This window comes from Chenopodium album, chromosome 1, assembly GCF_948465745.1.
Source record: "Chenopodium album chromosome 1, dcCheAlbu1.1, whole genome shotgun sequence".
In the NCBI taxonomy this organism is placed as follows: domain Eukaryota; kingdom Viridiplantae; phylum Streptophyta; class Magnoliopsida; order Caryophyllales; family Amaranthaceae; genus Chenopodium; species Chenopodium album.
In genome coordinates, this window is record NC_137834.1 from 33,364,978 (window position 1) to 33,383,601 (window position 18,624).

The 18,624-nt window shown below is 35.0% G+C and overlaps 2 protein-coding genes across 2 annotated transcripts; both read left to right on the plus strand.

The window, feature by feature from the left end:
* The first annotated feature begins 8,611 nt into the window (after positions 1 to 8,611).
* LOC145630986 (zinc finger BED domain-containing protein RICESLEEPER 2-like) lies at positions 8,612 to 9,889 on the plus strand. The gene has a single exon (XM_081683102.1). It carries the CDS (start codon positions 8,612 to 8,614, stop codon positions 9,887 to 9,889), a length of 1,278 nt encoding a protein of 425 aa, XP_081539228.1.
* A 30-nt stretch (positions 9,890 to 9,919) lies between these two features.
* On the plus strand, positions 9,920 to 18,175 carry LOC145630997 (zinc finger BED domain-containing protein DAYSLEEPER-like). Its single transcript, XM_081683111.1, has 3 exons — positions 9,920 to 10,022; positions 17,628 to 18,006; positions 18,130 to 18,175. Exons 1-3 carry the CDS (start codon positions 9,920 to 9,922, stop codon positions 18,173 to 18,175), a joined length of 528 nt encoding a protein of 175 aa, XP_081539237.1.
* The last annotated feature ends 449 nt before the right edge of the window (positions 18,176 to 18,624 follow it).

Consider the following 18,624-nt stretch of genomic DNA (forward strand, 5'->3'; position numbering starts at 1 on the left):
ACTTGACCTTACTGAATATATTAGCTTTCTAATAATTCTGAACCCACTATCAGAATAATGCACTTGTTCGAAGGACACTATTCCTTTCAATCTCCCACTTATCCTTCCGGATAAGTGAGCTTTTAGTGTATAGCCCTTTTCTTATGTCGCTTAATGCCTCTTCATGAAATATAAGGTAAGATTTAGTTGTCATCATTATTACGTCCAGAAGTGTTTCTCGATTCCTAGTCCGACTGTCAATAAACACATGATTTCTAATATCCATCCGAGCACGACCATGCATTTTTTTACAGTCTCGCTCTACGAGAGGATTTGTAAACAACAAAGACATCTTCCTTATTTTAGTAAGGGGGACATTTCTAGTCTTGTACTGTAGCTTCTCTTACTAAGAGGACCTAGCCGCCTGAGTGATGCCGTTATAATCCCCTATTACGGCAGACGTTTGACAATCATCAAAGTGGACTAGTACTCAAACGAGAAAGCTCACAATACTCATTATCGAGGAAAAAGGTTCCGATAGCAATAATGAGAAGTAAACTTATGACGATTTTTAATCTATTAAAGTATTCTCATAGGTCGATCCGGTATGGTTCTAAACCAATACTGGTGCAAAAGATTCATGACAATCATGTCCTTATAGCACAATAAACGGTGCTATGAATCAAACTACACACTAATCTCAACTGGTCATTAATCGTCCATTGTTTAAATGACATTGATTAGGGATAATTTTCGATTATAATATCCAACGTTCACTTAATAGGTGTTTCCTTATCAAGACTGGTCTTGATTCCCTATTTTGAATATTCCAAGAATCAAATGGACTCATTATTTAATTCTAAACCACAATTTAATAGCAAACAGAGTGATAAAAAATTGCATGAAATTTTAAATTACTCCAAAACCTAAATGGTTCATTTTATGATAAATGGTTTTTCCGAATATTTTAAAAGTAACACTCTTTATAAAACATCTATAGAAATCACACCCATATCTAATATGCTTGATTTCTTTCATGCAATTGTGAATGTTGTCGTTCACTTATTGCATAGGTTTAGTTATAATTACTTTGCTATCTTAGCATCTTCATTACTGATCACTTTCATAATAAGATAATAAAATTTGAGAGTTCCATGGATTATATGTGATTTTAGGATTTATTGTCCGCGTGATGGCTCCCACTCATTTTCATGGTTGAGATCTTCAACTTGACAACCTACAATCATTAACGTTCAAAGCCGAACTTTCCATAGAAAATCTTTTTCATTATCGCCTGTAAGGCAACAATATTCTCAACATATATTTTAGTAGACTTCCTGATGATGCTTTGCATAGGTTTCACTCCAAACTGCTCACAATGATTTGAGATACCCTAATCACTTGTGATCATGGAAATTTACTTTAAATTCCCACACATTACACATAGTTGTACGTCCATGTTACCATTCTCAAGCCACGACTCATTTTTAGCTCGTGCTTATAAGCGGTTTCCTTGTTGAGGATCCAATCCTTGTTAAGGTTTGGCTTGCAACATCAATTCTCAAATTGTATTTGTTTCCACAAGTCAAGAACTCATCATGTTACTTATCCAAGTACATGGATGTTCTTAGCCATAATATAACATTCTATTACATATATTCAGGTTGATTGGTACTACATACATACTTCACATACTCTAAGCAAGTAAGCTGTGCGATGATTCCATATCATAGCGTACATGATGGATTAAGTTCCAGAGTAATTCTCAATCTTATTCCATCCATGTGACAGTTTTGCTCATTCAGTTTCACCGAGTCTTGCTTAAATTGTCCGCTTATGATACGGTTGAAAGTCTCTTACTAGAGTCTTCCTTGTTCAACTTAGTATTTAGCCTAGCTTATACTTAGTTCAAACATTTACTTAGTTTTATACATAAGGGTTGAAAGTCTTTCAACGTCCTTCAATTCATGTTTAACATGGTAAATTTCTTTACACGTTCTAACATTTTATTAAGTCTATACAATAGATCTTAATACCCAACATTTACTAAGTATTGTCTTTTGACTTGGTCCATTGTCGAAAATACTTTCAAATCTAAGCATTTAGCATCTGATAGTTATTTCACAACAGAGTTCGTAAACTTTTCGTTGGACCTTTATATAATTGACTTTTGCTCCTACTAAACTTCTTATTCATAAGAATTTCTATGTTTCTCCATAAGTCAATCCTCTTATTAAATTCAAGAGAAAACATGTTCCAATTCCTATATGCAATGCTTCCTTAAATCCCATAATGGATTCTTTGAGCTTGCTTTCAAATCTAGCATTTATTTAGATTTTTAAAACCCTTAGAATATTTTCATAGTCACATCCAAAATCTTATTTTAGGAAGGCGGTTTTGGTATCTAATTTGTCATATTTCATATGTGCAATTTTGCTAGAACAATCACGAAATGACTTTAGCATTCCGATTGGTTAATAGGTTTTTATTAAAATCAACTCCGTGAATTTGATTGTATCTTTTTCAACCAATCTAGCTATGTATACATATACATTTCCACATTTGTTAGTTTTATCCTTGAAAACTTATTTTAAATCGATGGGTCATTCACCCTTTATGCAAATTAATCAAGTTTTAAAACATGATTTTCAAACATGTAGTCTATTTCGGATTTTTATGGCTTCTAACCATTATTCGGAATTTGGATTTGTCGTAGCTATTTTACAAGACATTATTCCCTTACTATCTAATAGTAAATAGTATGCTTCTAAGTCTTAGGTTTATTTCTAACTTAATAGAAAATTTATAGGATTCAATCCAAGCCTTTGGTGAATTCCATACCTATAAGGGGTTATTGCATCAAACACTAAGTTTCAAGGCGCTTCGAAAGGCCTTTGATTTTCTTCATCTTACTCCAACTTTTAGTGAGAAATGAATTCTCTTTTAAGGCACTTATAAAGTTCTTTTGAGTATTCTTGATCAAGTATTCTCACGAAGCCCTTTTAAGGTCTTCCGAGATTCTCAGTTCTAGTTTGTTGCTAAGCTCGATTGTCACCGAGTTCATTTTCCTCCCACTTGTCGTTTTGGAAATGTGTTACTTTCCAGAAAGACACCACTTAGAGAAAAAAACACTATGTTCTCAATTAGGTTGTGGAGGTAATGCCCGTGGTCTCACTTGAATGCTTACAAAGAGACATGTATATTGTCTTTGGGTAAAAGTTCGTTGTAAAACAAATAGTTAGCTCCCACTTGATCTATCTTAGCCTTTAATGAGCCATTAAGCTCCCACTCAACTACCTAGCTCTTGCTAAGCCGGTGAGCTCCCGCTGAGTTACTTAGCTCCCAATGTGGCTAAGAGTTTTAGACATATACTTGAAAAGTCATTTAGAAGTTAATTCTATCCATAACTGAATATGGCGTCCTTTCTTAGCTTCGACATTTTATTTAGTGTAACATTAGTCCTTCGTGCAAATCTTAAGAACTTTATAGGAAGGGATGTGATCCATCATTGTTCGAGTCATTTTTAAATGGCATCGAGGTCTCCGTGAAGACACACTATGTTCTTTGTGGAGTTATTTATGAAAATTTCAATTTCATAACTTTGTGATGGTCACGCTTGGCTCAAGCAAACATCGCTTGATCTAATCTAGACGTTTTGATATCGTGCCAAGTCGATTATGTACTTCACTGAACTATTGAACTATTCAAGGTAAAGTTTGTTCACATTTGATGAATATAGCCATATTCTTTCAAATTCTTTTTGAAACATTGGAGTAAATTAATCCTTTTTAGCTTTCAGAGTCAATTGTCTATACCAAGAAAAATAGCTCTTTACTTTGTCGGTTTCAACAAGTAAGACTTGCATGTCTTAGAACAATTTGGAATCGATCAACTATGAAGATCCTATCTAATAGAGCCTTGAGTACGTTCTTGTCGATGTGACATTGCTAAAGATGTTCAGAACGCAAATCATGCCCATGACTTTGAACTTTTGCCAGTTTATCATGCTAAGAAAATGTTTGTTTATAATCAAGCATTCTTGTCTAAGGGTTTAGATAACCATACCATTCAAATAAATTTGCAACTATTGCTCATTGCTTTAAATGCGAGTCTTTCCCTGTGTAAACGGATCAATTGATAATTATGGAACACAATAACCATTTATTTGTTCCAGCCTTAGCTTAAAGGTCTTTAAATAAAGCATACGACCTTACAACTTATGTAGCACCACTTGCTTCATTCTAAGCTTGTAAGTCGATAACTTAGCTTATCTTCAATAGTTTGAGGTCACTTTCAAAGTGGAACACTCAAGCAGTATCCGATACATTGTGAAGATAATGAGTTGCTAAGTTAATTTCAATAACATGAATTCTTTAGTAAAATTGAATCTCATTCCTTTTCTTTGTTCCTTGTTTCCTATATTTTTTATCATACTTTATCTCATAATCTTTAAGAACCATTTCTTTAAGAGTCTTTGACTTTTATACTTTGTTAGGCATAATTAAGCATCTAATGTGCCGTAAAACAAAGTTCCATCTTTTCCTTTAACTCACACTTGAATTACTACATCAATGAGTCCTACTCATCTATGTATTAAGCGAAAAGATATGTTGGTTGTCAATATTGACAATTTGAGTTTCCAACTCAATACTTCATGTTTTATCAAAACTACCTAGTTTTCTGAATATATGATGTCCAACCTCCCTTTCGGACTTTGTTATAAAAGTCATTTTATGAGAATTGTATTTTAGAAATGCTTTACTTTTCTTTGAGAACCATTTCTTTATGATTTCCTTTACCAATCATGGAAAACAATATAGTTTGATTTGGAGCTCTACAAATATAAGTGCAAAGTATAACCATTTATCAAGTAAATAACATAATAAGTTTGAAAATTAAAAGGTATTCATGCCAATTTTCAATCTTATTAAACGTCTTATCCACACATTAAAATTGTCCCCATTTGGCGAGAATAAGTTGATTCCAAGATCAAAAGAAACAAAGAGTGACTAAGCATGCTTTGGCTTGTCTTGGCACTCAATCTCCCACGGTAAGCAACGCTTTGCTAATGGCTCCAAGTCATTCTTGGTTGAATAAATTGTCCCATCTAATGCTCTCTCAACAATTTATTCACTTTGCCACGACATGTTAGGACTCCATCACTCATATCGTTGAGTACAACCAAAACCAACTTGTATGTGATGTCTTGCTTTGGCAAACCCATCCTCATACCTTATGTATCCTAGGGAATAATAGTGATGCCTCACTTTGGCGTAGCCTATCACTACTCTCAATAGGTCGATAAGTGTTGTTTTGGAATGACAATTTTACTCAATATTTAGGGACCTAGGGTTTCTATGTTGGTTGATTTTAGTGAACTTAATTAATCATCGCAACATTTGAAATCCTAAAAATGCATCTAACATATAGTTCATATATAAATTATCATAAATATGTAAAGCATAAGAATTTTGATACATATTGGCAGCTAGCATGACCCCTTGAATTTTTCAAGTCTTCAAAAGGTCTTCTTTTGCAACTTCATGGCTTTGTCTTCCAAGGACCTCTGTCTTCAAGACTTGACCAAAATTATGCAACTACTAGTATCTACGATTAGGACTAATCTAAATATTAAGGTACAAAAATACTCAACGGTACGCAGACCGTATTTAGATTTATAAAAATACATCACGAATCGCAGTCCGTATTTTCTATCCTAATCGGGCCCCACTAGATGCCATTTTTATAAAACCTATAAGAGAATATACATTCCATTAACCCATTCACTATTTATGAATGGCCCATGCATTTTACAATGGTAAAACAAGTAACAATGCATAAACACGCGATAACTAGTAACTAATTTAGGTGGTTAATCTAATTGACACGCCTAATTAAAACTAGTCAAAGTTTTTTTAACTGATTATATAAATAAGCGCAATTAATATTTGGAGGTCCCACTAAATTCAGCATCCAACTCAATTAATCCAATTAATTAACCCGGTAAAACCCAATTATGTGCCAAAATAAAATTTTGCAAATGTCGCTCAAAAACCCGAAGCCCAGCCTCCAAATTTTTAATTAAATAAAACAAAATAATTAAAAGATCCAAGTGCTTAGCACTAAGACTTAGAGTGCTCACAACTCGCACGCAACTCGCACGCAACTCGCACGATCTCATTGCACCATATTGCTTTACAAGCAATGTCTAAGCATATTACCCTTAATTATGTACCAAGCTACGCACACATACACGCTCAATGCAAGCCCCACGCTCGGCTTACCCTCGGCCAGCCATAAGGCGGCTGCCATGGTGCGCCATGGTGCTGCACAACAGCTCCCCCGCACACACGCACCACTTCGAGGCGCCCAGCAGCCTTGGCAGCCCCCATGTGGGTTGCGTGAGCAACCCAGCTGGCCGAGAGCATGCTTGGGGCTCTTAGGCCTTGATTTAGTGCTCATGCCTCGGGAAAATTCCCGATTTTGTGGGACATATTTAATTAATTCTAAATTAATTTTAGAATCAATTAATTTTGAGGAAAAATGAAAACATAACAAGTCCAACTTAAATAAATTCATCCAAGTGCATAAAACCAAAATTATTCCAAGAACCATTCTTTAATAAAATTGGTTTAACTTGGTGCAACCAAAATAAGAGGGAAATTACTCACTATTAATTTAATCAATTTAAATTAATCTTGTATTTTTGACAAAATAAAAGGGAGTTGTAAAAATGAGCATAAGTTCAATAAAAATTCCAACTTTAATACTTGTGAATGCTTGGAAAATTATATCTTCCAATATGAAGATAAACAAATTTCTATCACAAGGTTCAAACTTTATGATTCCAATAAATTAATTACCACCAAGAACAACAATTTTAAGGTTAGAACAACAATTTCACACTTAATGCAATTAATTTGCAATTATGTGAAAAATAAAACCAAGCTTTCAAACACAAATTACCACCAAGTAATCATGCCTAAAGAGGTTTAAAATTGCATATAAAATATGTATTGAACCAATTACATAACCATCATAAATATGCAATTAATTTTCAAGGTTAGAAAGACTTAAAATTTTTCGTAAAAATGAAAAACCCTCAAAAATTACATTTCCGGTTGTTTTTTGGCTAAAAATCGAGTCCTAAAAGGATATAACCATTTCCAAAACGCCTTTTCCACCCAATTATCACTATTTTTGGGTCGAAATCTAGGTAAATCTAGGTTCAGGAGCTGCAGTCAGCTCTAATACGAGGTTAAAATGGATAAAACGAGCTACTAATCTAATTAGCAGCTTAAAACCAAAAAAATTAAGCCATAAAAACACCTTGAAAAATATTATGATTTTAAAAATAAACGAGCGAGGATCCGATACCGCTATTGGGGTTTGGTGAGTCCGACTTGATTGAGGGTTAGATAGGCCGTTAAAGTACTACCCTAATCAAATTAATCATTTATATTCCTAAACTACCCTAATACAAGTATAGGGGCATGTAAAGGGTCGAACCACTAAGGAAGCTCACTCATTCAACATCAATTTTAACTAATGCAAGAGTAAAAAAGGGGAATGTTTTTCTTGGTTTCTGAATAAAGAGCACTAAAACTACAAATAAGCAAAGAAAATGATGATTAAAATCAAGAGAGAACAACGCTAGGGATACGGGGGTGTCAAATATGATTAGAAAGAGGAAAACAATAATGGTTATCATGAAGAACGTGCCAAAGAACACAAGATTCTACCTAAACAATTCATTCTCATGCAATAGTCTAGGCAAATCAATGAAAAAGGTCTATACTAATAAGGATCATTCTTAGGGGTGTAAATGAACCGAGCCGACCAATAAACTACTCGGGCTCGAGCTCGGTTAGAGCTTGTTCATGTTCGTTCATTTAATAATTGAGCCGAGCTTGAACAAAATTTGAAGCTCATGTAATAAAAGAGCTTGAACATGAACATATATATGCTCGTTCAGGTAAGTTCTTGAACAACTCGTTTATTTATGTTCACGAACTACTCGTTTATTTACGTTCACGAACTACTCGTTTATTTACGTTCACGAACTACTTGTTTATTTACATTCACGAACTACTCGTTTATTTACGTTCACGAACTACTCGTTTCTTTACGTTCACGAAATACTCGTTTATTATTGAATAATATAGTATCTTAATATATGATTACCAATTTACTGTATATAATTCAAGAAAAATATTCAAATTATATCTTTGACTTTTATTACTCGTATAATGTAAGAAACTTTCCAAACAAACAAAGCCTAAAATAAATAATCTTTTATAACAAGAAAAAAAATCCCTAATTTAAGTGTTTATTCAAAATTTAGCTAGTGACCAAAGATTCACAGTCTAAATACATCGACCATGTATTTTGCATTTTTCCTTAAAGTGCTTGTAATACTCTAAACTCCAAACTTCAAAGAATATTGTTAAGCATAATTGAAAGAAAAAGAATTTTACGCCATTACCGTTGCAGTCTTGCCGATTACTGAAAACAATTTTGTGAAGGTATGTTGCATATAATTCTTTAATTTGTCAACCATGTGTCTTAAATTCTTTAATTTGTTCATATAATTAATAGATTTGTCTTATTTCCTTGAACATAACATGTTAGGATGGAGAATGATCCTTTGTTTACCGGAGTAGAGCGTGTGGTTGAAGATGTACTTGATGAACAAGTAAGAGAGGATGAAATAGAGGAATTAAATCCTTTTGCAAAGAGACAAAGGAAGAAGACTTCATGGGTATGGAGACATCTTGAATTTGTGACATATTCAACTGGAATTATAAAGGTAAAGTGCAAAAATTGTAGTACTCTTTTTAAGTACACAGAGGGTGGTCTAACAACTCAATATAGGAGGCATTTGATGTCTTGTTCTATGCGTAAATCAAATGGGCAACAACAATTAGGTTTCCAAATTTCTACTCCTCAATATGAAAATAATAAGGGTCTTGAAAACTGGAAATATGACCATGCTAAGATTAGAGAGCTTATGGCTCACATGATTATTGTTCATGAGCTACCATTTATGTTTGCAGAATATGAGGTCTTTAACATGTTAATGAAAGCCTCTGCCCCAGAATATGAAAAAGTTTCACGTGTGACTGCGAAAAATATTTGTATGACTAGTTATGACATTGAAAAGAAGAGAACTAAGGGATTGTTAAAACAAGCAAATCGGGTTTGCATTACTACTGACATATGGAGGTCGGATTCACAAAAGATAGAGTATATGGCAATAACTTGTCATTTTGTCATTGACTTTCAATTACACAAGAGAGTCATTAATTTTGTGGATATTCCACCACCTCACTCTAGAGTTGATGTTCATGACGCTTTATATAAATGTTTAGTTGAGTGGGAAATTGAGAGTAAATTGGCTTGCATAACAGTGGATAATGCAACTTACAATGATGTAGTTGTAAGGACATTGAAAGATAACATATCTTGCCAAGCTATTTTACCTTATGGTGGAAAGTTATCTCATGTCCGTTGTTGTGCTAATATACTTAACATTTTGGTGCATGACGGGTTAGAAGAGATCAAGGATGTAATATATAAGGTGAGGGAAAGTGTGAAGCATGTCATAGCATCCATAGCTCGACTTAACATCTTTAGTGAAATATGTAAACAACTAAAGTTACCTGGTAGAAGGTTGGTTCTTGATTGTTGTACTAGGTGGAATGCAACCTACCATATGTTATCTGTTGCATTCGAGTTTAGAGGTGTGTTTCCAAGGTACAAGAATAGAGAGCCAAGTTACAATCTCTTGCCATCAGATGAAGAGTGGAAGAAAGTTGAAGTTGTTTGCACTTTCTTATCAAGTGAGTATCCAACTTCAAACTTATTTTTGCCAGAACTTACCAACATTAAGGAAGCTTTGGAGAGTTGAGTTGAAAGCGATTATGATTTTATGAGGGCAATGGATCAAAGGATGAAGGTTAAATTTGATAAATATTGGGGAAATTGTAATTTGCTTATATCTGTTGCAGCTGCATTAAATCCTAGAAATAAATTAAAATTAAGTTAGTTGTCTTTTTCTACACTTTACTCGGAGGATGAAATGGCAACACATACAAAATATCTGTGGGACACTTTGTATGAGATCTACTTGGAGTATGTTTAAGCTCATTCCTTAAATAATGCTAAAAAAACTGCTCATGAGAGTGATGAGAATTATAGTGTGATCCGTGCCATTTATGGCACCTTTAGGCTATGTTTTCTTTATATTTCTATGCTCCTTTATAGTCGTTTATGACGTGTTTTTAGAGAATAATGCTCGATTCTCCGTTTCTTTGTCTTGTTTTGTAGGTACGTCGCGGGCTATATGCATGGGAATTGAAAATAGCACCCACTAGGATCAATATGCACTTTTCGGAATTGAATTTGAGTTTGAAACAAAGGAAAACGAAGGATTGCAAAGTATCAAATAGGACCTTTGTGCATTGTTTTAGTCATATCTCAAGTTCTACAAATCGGATTAGGGTGATTCAAGTTGGGTTGGAAACAAGACTTGAAGAGATTTCCAATGATGGGTCTCATACCTTCATACGATTCTTAGATCGGAAGTTACAGCCTTCTGAAGTTGGCCCTGGAAAACTGCCGCGGGCGCGGGGTTGCTGCAGCTCCAAAACTGCCGTATTTAGGCAGTAAGCACCCGCGGTTTTCCCGAGGGTTGCCCGAGGGCGCGGGCTTGGGCCGCGGGTGCGGCTATCAGGGTGTCCGTTCCACTCCGCGGGCGCGGCCGATTTCTCCACGGGCGCGGGTTTCTGGGTCTTTTACGATTTTAAGCTTCTTTTCTCCTTTAGTTTATATAGTTTTTGGTTTCCTTTATTCTTGATTCATGTAATTCTTTAGTTTTAGAATAGTTTTCTCTCTCTTAGGTTGAGAGCTTCTCTCTCTAGATTAGGCTAGATTAGGAGTAGTTTTAAAGAGAGAAAGTGAGGAATTTCAATGGTGATTGAGAGATAGAAGATGCAAGTGTGACAATTGTGTTGGAGATCTTCTTAATTATCAATGAGCATTTCTAAACTCTATCTCGTTCAATTTCTTTGTTTAATTTCTTGTTTGTTTGGTTTAATTTTGATGTTTGATGCTTGATTAGTGTAATTGTTCTTGGTATTTTGTTGATTCTTGATTTCCATAGTTGTTAGTTGATAGATGATGATTCTTGAATAGTTGTTTGGATAGGAATTGGGTGAAACTTGTATGGTTGATTAATTGTGATTAATTTGGGAATTGTGTTGATTGATTGTTGAGATTAAAGTGATTAGTGAAGGTTTGCATGTGTGTAATTCAATTTGGCCTTGAGAATTATGCTAGATTTGCATTGTAATTGCTAAAGACATGAACAATTGATTTAGGAATTGCAATTATCAATTGGTTTTGATTGTGATTCTCTTAGTTTGTTATTCATAGTGAACCCTAACTTAACAATTAGGAGATAGCTCTTTGATTCCTATTGATTGCTCTTATCATTAGTCCTCACAACCTTTGATTGGCATGCTCTTCCCAAGTTGTTGCAATTGACATGATTACTTGTTGATCCCCGTTCCTAGTGTTTTATTTCCTTGGTTACTTGTTTTGTTAGTTGTTAGTATTCTCTCTTACCTTCGTCTTCGACCTAGCTTAGGCGCATAATTGAAAGTGCTTGAACATTACCGTTCCTTTGGGTTCGACCCTTGACTTCCCTCTATACTCGTATTTAGGTTTGTTAAGTGTTTATAAATTTAGTTTGACTGAGGGAAGAGTAGATAACGACATACATTTTCCTCTTGTCAAAATGGCGCCGTTGTCGGGGAACGGTGTCTATGTTTGAGTGTTTTTGATTGCTTGAGTCTAGGTCTTTGTGTATATTTTTACTTTTATTTGATTTTTGTTTGTTTTGTGAAAAAAAAAATGGCATGTCTATCATTTCCTCAATTTGACAATGAGCCTTTTTGTGAATATTTCATTAGACTTGAGGGATTTTTGAACTATAATTGTTGTAATATTTGGGAGGCTTGTGAGATTTGTTATTTTGGTTTGAATGAGCAAACTAGGGATGAAGTTGAATGTATGCATAATGGTGAATTTAGAGCATTGTCAATTGATGATGCTTGGGATTTTTATGTTTGGTTTGCTAGGGATGTTTATGATAGGGGTAATCATGAGTCTAATATTGATATGTAATGTCTTGATTCTTCTAATATTAGCATGAATTACCATGATTTGTCACATGATCCCTTAAGTGAACCTAGAACACATGATTTCAACTTTATTTCTTCTTTTGTTCATAATAATGAAGTGCAAGCTCAAGTTGATGCTAATGGTGTGTTTCAATATTCTTCATTATTTACCATGCCTTCTTGTGATGTGCTTCATTCCCTTAATGATGAATCTCATGTTATAAATTGTGCCCCCACTCCCCAATGTGATGTATATGCTCATGATCTTAATGTTGATTCTTCCAATATTGGTTGTACTTCTTCTTCTCTTGTTGAGCCTCAACCTTCTACATCTTTTGAATCTCTTGTTGATACATTTGAGTCTCAAATTAGGCGCATTGAGCTTGATAATGAGTTTTGGGCCTAGTAAGGAGATGATTCTTAATTCTATGAGAGGTCAATTAGAGATAATGAAAAAGAATGAGGAGCGTATTGAGGAGGAAAAGAGAAGAGGAGAAGAGTTAGAAAGCCAATTGTCATCCTTGATGCTTGTTTGTGATAAATCCCAATTTAATGTGTGTGTTGAGGATGATGATGATGATTTTGAGCAACCAGGAGAGTGTGAGGATCTCATTGGTGAGCATTTGAGTGATGGTGAAGGAGTTAAGAATGAAGAGAGTGTTGATATTGAAATTTCTAACCCTCTTTCCCATCTTGATGAGTCTCATGTGCATGTTTGTGACTCTTCTATCCATGAGTATTTCGACTCGATTGAGGTTATGACCAATGAATTCTTTGAGAGTCAAAAGAAAACCCATAGTCTTTTAAATGAGTTCATTGAGGATGCTTCATGGGAGAGAGATGAGTTTGAAATGAATTTGCATCCATTCATGCATGGTTTTGAGACCTTAGGCTTTAAAGTTGTTGAGGGAGTTGTTGTTCATAGTTGTGATGGAGGGGATTATGTTGTTCATCTTGAAGGTTGGATGTTTGAGGGAGATGGATCTCATGAGTGTTCTTCTTTTGAGGACTCTATGATTGATTTCCATGCTCTTATTGGTGATTTGAGGCATGGTGGTGAGAAAAAGCTCATTTGTGAGACCATAGCCCCTTTTCTCTTTTCTCATACCCCTTTTTCAAGAAGATTCAACCATATCCCTTACACTCCTATTTCCCTCCCTTCTTTTGTCAATGAGCCTATTGGGGACCCTTTTGTCTATGATGATTTGTATGAAGCTCATTCGTCCCAAATTGAGGAAAAGGGTGATGTTGCCACCCAAAAATATTTTGAGGAAAGTTTGCCTTCTTTTTCTTTTTGTTCTTCTTTTTCTTTTTCTTCATATTTTGTTGAATTTTCTTTTGATTCTTCCTCTTCCTTTTCTTGGCATCTCTCTCCTCATTTGCGTGCACTATCCTTGTTGCACGTACTCTTCGCGTCATTTGCCTACTTTCTCTCCTATGAATTGTGTAGTAGTGCATTTGACAAGCTCTTGCGCGCGTTGAATTATTATTTTCTAGAGCGGTCAAGCTTGGACCTTAAGCCAGCCTTTCTCGGGAAGTAACCCGTGTTTTATTGCTTTCATTTTCTTTTCTTTTTAGAATAGATTTTATCTCATGGAGATGTTTGTGTTCCTTTTGCTAGGTACATGACTTGATATACTTTGGTGCTTCTATTTGGATCAAGAATCAAGGAAGATTGGCACCACATTTGCTAACATATAGAAGGCAAGATTCAATATTAGAGGTTGTTAGCTTTGAAAGGTTAAAATTGGGTCATTTGCGGGTATTTACACCCACCTAATATCCGGTAATATCCTTCCTTGCTCTTTCTCTAGTGGATGATGACTTGTTGGACATATGTTGGTTTGATTGGATTAATCTCCTTGTTTTTCCCCTCCCGTGGAATATTTTATTTATGTTTGAGCATGTTGTCTCATTCAAGCTTGGGGGAGGGTATTCTATCATGTTTGGTGGAATGTTGATTCATATATGTCATGCACCTTTGTATATGCTTTTTCAGGTTCTTATATTTTGAAAAACTCCAAAAAGATTTTTGTTTCTATCAAGGCAAATTTGCAATGTGTTTTGTTTTGTTCTTGCTTTGGACATAATAACATTTGGACTTGTATAATTGAATGCTTTTCTTCCTAAATGGTAGTGGTGTGCACGGTTTGAGATTACGTTTGGTTGATTCTAGGATAAAGCATGCTAAGGTAGTTGTCTAGAACTAGGGGGATCATGAAGCCGGATTCTACTTGTTTGTGGCATGTTTGGTAGTTGCTCCCTATCTTCGATTTGACAACCTTAGTGAGTTTTTGCTACAACCATGTGAGATTTATATTTGTTCAAGCTTTCATCATATTCTTGCATGAGCGGCATGGGGTCCTTGACTTTGCAAGCCTAATCTATAAAGCTTGATGTATGATTCTTAAACCCGAGACCGAGCTATCTAGGGAGGACAAAGGCACCTTTTTCGGGGTGGTATTTTTCATTTTTAGGTTAGTTTGATTCATATTTGTTTTTGGGTTTCCATTTGCCTTCTTGCAACCATTTGAGCCTTATACCTTCTTTTCAAGCCACATCTTTAGTTCTTTAGCCTTTTGTTTCATTTTCTTTCTATTCTTGGTTTTTTGTGAAGCAAATTGATCACGTATGATGGAGTTTGTGGTGGATAAGTTGGAATTTTGGTTTTTATGAGTGCTAGTTTGTGATTAAGTCTTCTTTGTGAATAATGGAAAGTGTTTGAGTAAAAGCCGTCCTTAATCATAAAAGGCATGGACTAATAAATTGCATTATAGAAAAAGCCGTCCGAATTTAGCAAAAGGCGAGGACATTGCAAGTTTAAGTAAAAAAAAAAAAGAAAAAAAATTTGAAAAAAGTGAAAATTCAAAAATATTTTGATGTATTCTTTTCTCTTTCTAAGCATTGAGGACAATGCTTCATTTAAGCTTGGGGGAGAAGCGTTTACGCTTTTTGTATATATTTCTTGTGAGTATAGCTTCAAATAAGCTTGGGGGTGTTGCTTTTGCTTGGTGATTTCTTGATCGTGTTGTTAAGGATTGATCACCCTTTTGCTTCACTTTTTAGGAAAACCTCCAAATTTTAAATTTTAGCCTACCTTCACCCTTTATGCCTTATGTTACAACCTTGGGGAAAGACCTTTCGACCTAGAAAGTTGAGTCACTATTCGGGGGAGGGAATCATGGGTCATTGCCTAATGAAAGGGGATGCGAAGTCAAGATGTCGAGTAGCCCAAAAATTTGATCTTTTTCCGGTTCCTTCGCGGAATCTATGAGATGCTCACTATGGGGAGATATGAGATTAGTAGGGGGAACGCGGTAAGACCGTTTGGGATGAAAGTGGAGTGTGATAACTAGTTCCTATGCTTAGCATTTTTATGTTTCAATCAACCTTAGGTATCTTATAGCGTGCACTCCCTTACTTGTTTAGAAAGATTTGCATTCATTGTGCTTGTACATTTGCAAAAGTCCTTTCATGAACATTTGTTTGCTTTTCTTGTATTTTGTTTTCTTTTTCATGCTTTGCCTTGTTTGTATTATTATGAGAGTTATGGGTAAACTCTTAGGATACCCTTACGAGAGCATCACTCGTCCTCTAGGGCGATCTAGGGGTTTAAATGGCTTGTCTTTAGTTGCTAAAATTGACCGTGATTCCTACGAAAGTGAGTTAGTGTATATTCCCATCTTCTCTAGTTTTCTCGTTTCTTTCTTTGCTTGAATAATGTCATCATTTTTCCCTTGGGTTGGATTTTGTTTTGCTTGAGGACGAGCAAAAGTTTAGCTTGGGGGAATTTGATCCATGCCATTTATGGCACCTTTAGGCTATGTTTTCTTTATATTTCTATGGTCCTTTGTAGTCGTTTATGTCGTTTTTTTAGAGAATAATGCTCGATTCGCGTGTTTTTGTGTTAGTTTAGAGAAATGCATGCTTTTAATGGCTTTCTTATCATTTTATTCATTTCTCGGCTATTTCTCTTGCTTCTCCGTTTCTTTGTCTTGTTTTGTAGGTACGTCGCGGGCTATATGCATGGGAATTGAAAATAGCACCCACTAGGATCAATATGCACTTTTCGGAATTGAATTTGAGTTTGAAACAAAGGAAAACGAAGGATTGCAAAGTATCAAATAGGACCTTTGTGCATTGTTTTAGTCATATCTCAAGTTCTACAGATCGGATTAGGGTGATTCAAGTTGGGTTGGAAACTAGACTTGAATAGCTTTCCAATGATAGGTCTCACGCCTTCATACGATTCTTAGATCGGAAGTTACAGCCTTCTGAAGTTGGCCCTGGAAAACTGCCGCGGGCGCGGGGTTGCTGCAGCTCCAAAACTGCCGTATTTGGGCAGTAGGCACCCGCGGTTGTCCCGAGGGCGCGGGCTTTGGCCGCGGGCGCGGCTATCGGGGTGTGCGTTCCCCTCCGCGGGCGCGGGTTTCTGGGTCTTTTACGATTTTAAGCTTCTTTTCTCCTTTTGTTTATATAGTTTTTGGTTTCCTTTATTCTTGATTCATGTAATTCTTTAGTTTTAGAATAGTTATCTCTCTCTTAGGTTGAGAGCTTCTCTCTCTAGATTAGGCTAGATTAGGAGTAGTTTTAGAGAGAGAAAGTGAGGAATTTCAATGGTGATTGAGAGATTGAAGATGCAAGTGTGACAATTGTGTTGGAGATCTTCTTAATTATCAATGAGCATTTCTAAACTCTATCTCATTCAATTTCTTTGTTTAATTTCTTGTTTGTTTGGTTTAATTTTGATGTTTGAAGCTTGATTAGTGTAATTGTTCTTGGTATTTTGTTGATTCTTGATTTCCATAGTTGTTAGTTGATAGATGATGATTCTTGAATAGTTGTTTGGATAGGAATTGGGTGAAACTTGTATGGTTGATTAATTGTGATTAATTTGGGAATTGTGTTGATTGATTGTTGAGATTAAAGTGATTAGTGAAGGTTTGCATGTGTGTAATTCAATTTGGCCTTGAGAATTATGCTAGATTTGCATTGTAATTGCTAATGACATGAACAATTGATTTAGGAATTGCAATTATCCATTGGTTTTGATTGTGATTCTCTTAGTTTGTTATTCATAGTGAACCCTAACTTAACAATTAGGAGATAGCTCTTTGATTCCTATTGATTGCTCTTATCATTAGTCCTCACAACCTTTGATTGGCATGCTCTTCCCAAGTTGTTGCAATTGACATGATTACTTGTTGATCCCCGTTCCTAGTGTTTTATTTCCTTGGTTACTTGTTTTGTTAGTTGTTAGTATTCTCTCTTACCTTCGTCTTTGACCTAGCTTAGGCGCATAATTGAAAGTGCTTGAACATCACCGTTCCTTTGGGTTCGACCCTTGACTTCCCTCTATACTCATATTTAGGTTTGTTAAGTGTTTATAAATTTAGTTTGACTGAGGGAAGAGTAGATAACGACATACATTTTCCTCTTGTCATAGTGCTGCTGTAAATGTAGGCCCTAGTAATACTGGAAAAAATAAGATTTTCCAAAAGGGTAGGAAGAGATTTGATAGCTTTATTAGGAGTGGCTACAACACATTTGAGAGCATAAAATCAGAGATTGATGTCTATTTAGAAGAAGGTGTTGTCATTTGTGATGAAGAGTCTGATGATTTTGATACACTACAATGGTGGAAGGATAACATCTTGAAGTTTCGTATTTTATCAAAGATGGCATGTGACATCCTTGCTATTGTAACTTTAGTTGCTTCAGAATCCACCTTTAGTGCTGGTGGTAGAGTCATAGATTCTTATAGGGCATCCTTAGGAACATCTACTGTCCAAATGCTAATGTGCACTGAGGATTGGCTAAGAAGCTTTTATGGAATTAAGAGGTAACAAAAGGTACGGAAACATCTATATATTCTAAATTACTATACGTATGTATAGAATTATTTTAGGTGAATAAATTTAAAAGGTTGAAAACTTGAAATGAATTAATGCTAATTATTTTGCAGGTTATTGAAGAGTTCAAGATTATCGATTTACCATGAAAGTGATTAATTTTTACATAAGAGGTAATAAATAGTTTGAGTAGTATATATACTACTGAGTATTATATATTAGTTTCTAACTAACTAAATGATGTTTTATTCTAACATCTATTTTTTTTGTTTCTCTTACTGTGCATGTATTTTTCTCCAAACCATAAGAGGACAAGAAGTCAAGGAAGTAGAAAATCACAAGCAAAAGTGAATAAGATGCGATATCTCAAAGACGCAAAGTGTTTTTAAGTGAAATATAGCTTGATCATATAAATTGATTATTAATAACTTTTTTATTAATTATTGATGTTACAATTGTTAATTTAATTTTTATGATTATAATTAGGATTTCATTTTTATGCTAATTTTGAGATTTTCGAATGTCAAAAGTACAAAGCTCGTTTATTATTAAGCTCGTTTAAAAAAATTGCTCATTTATGAAAAATACTCGTTTAATAAACGAGCCGT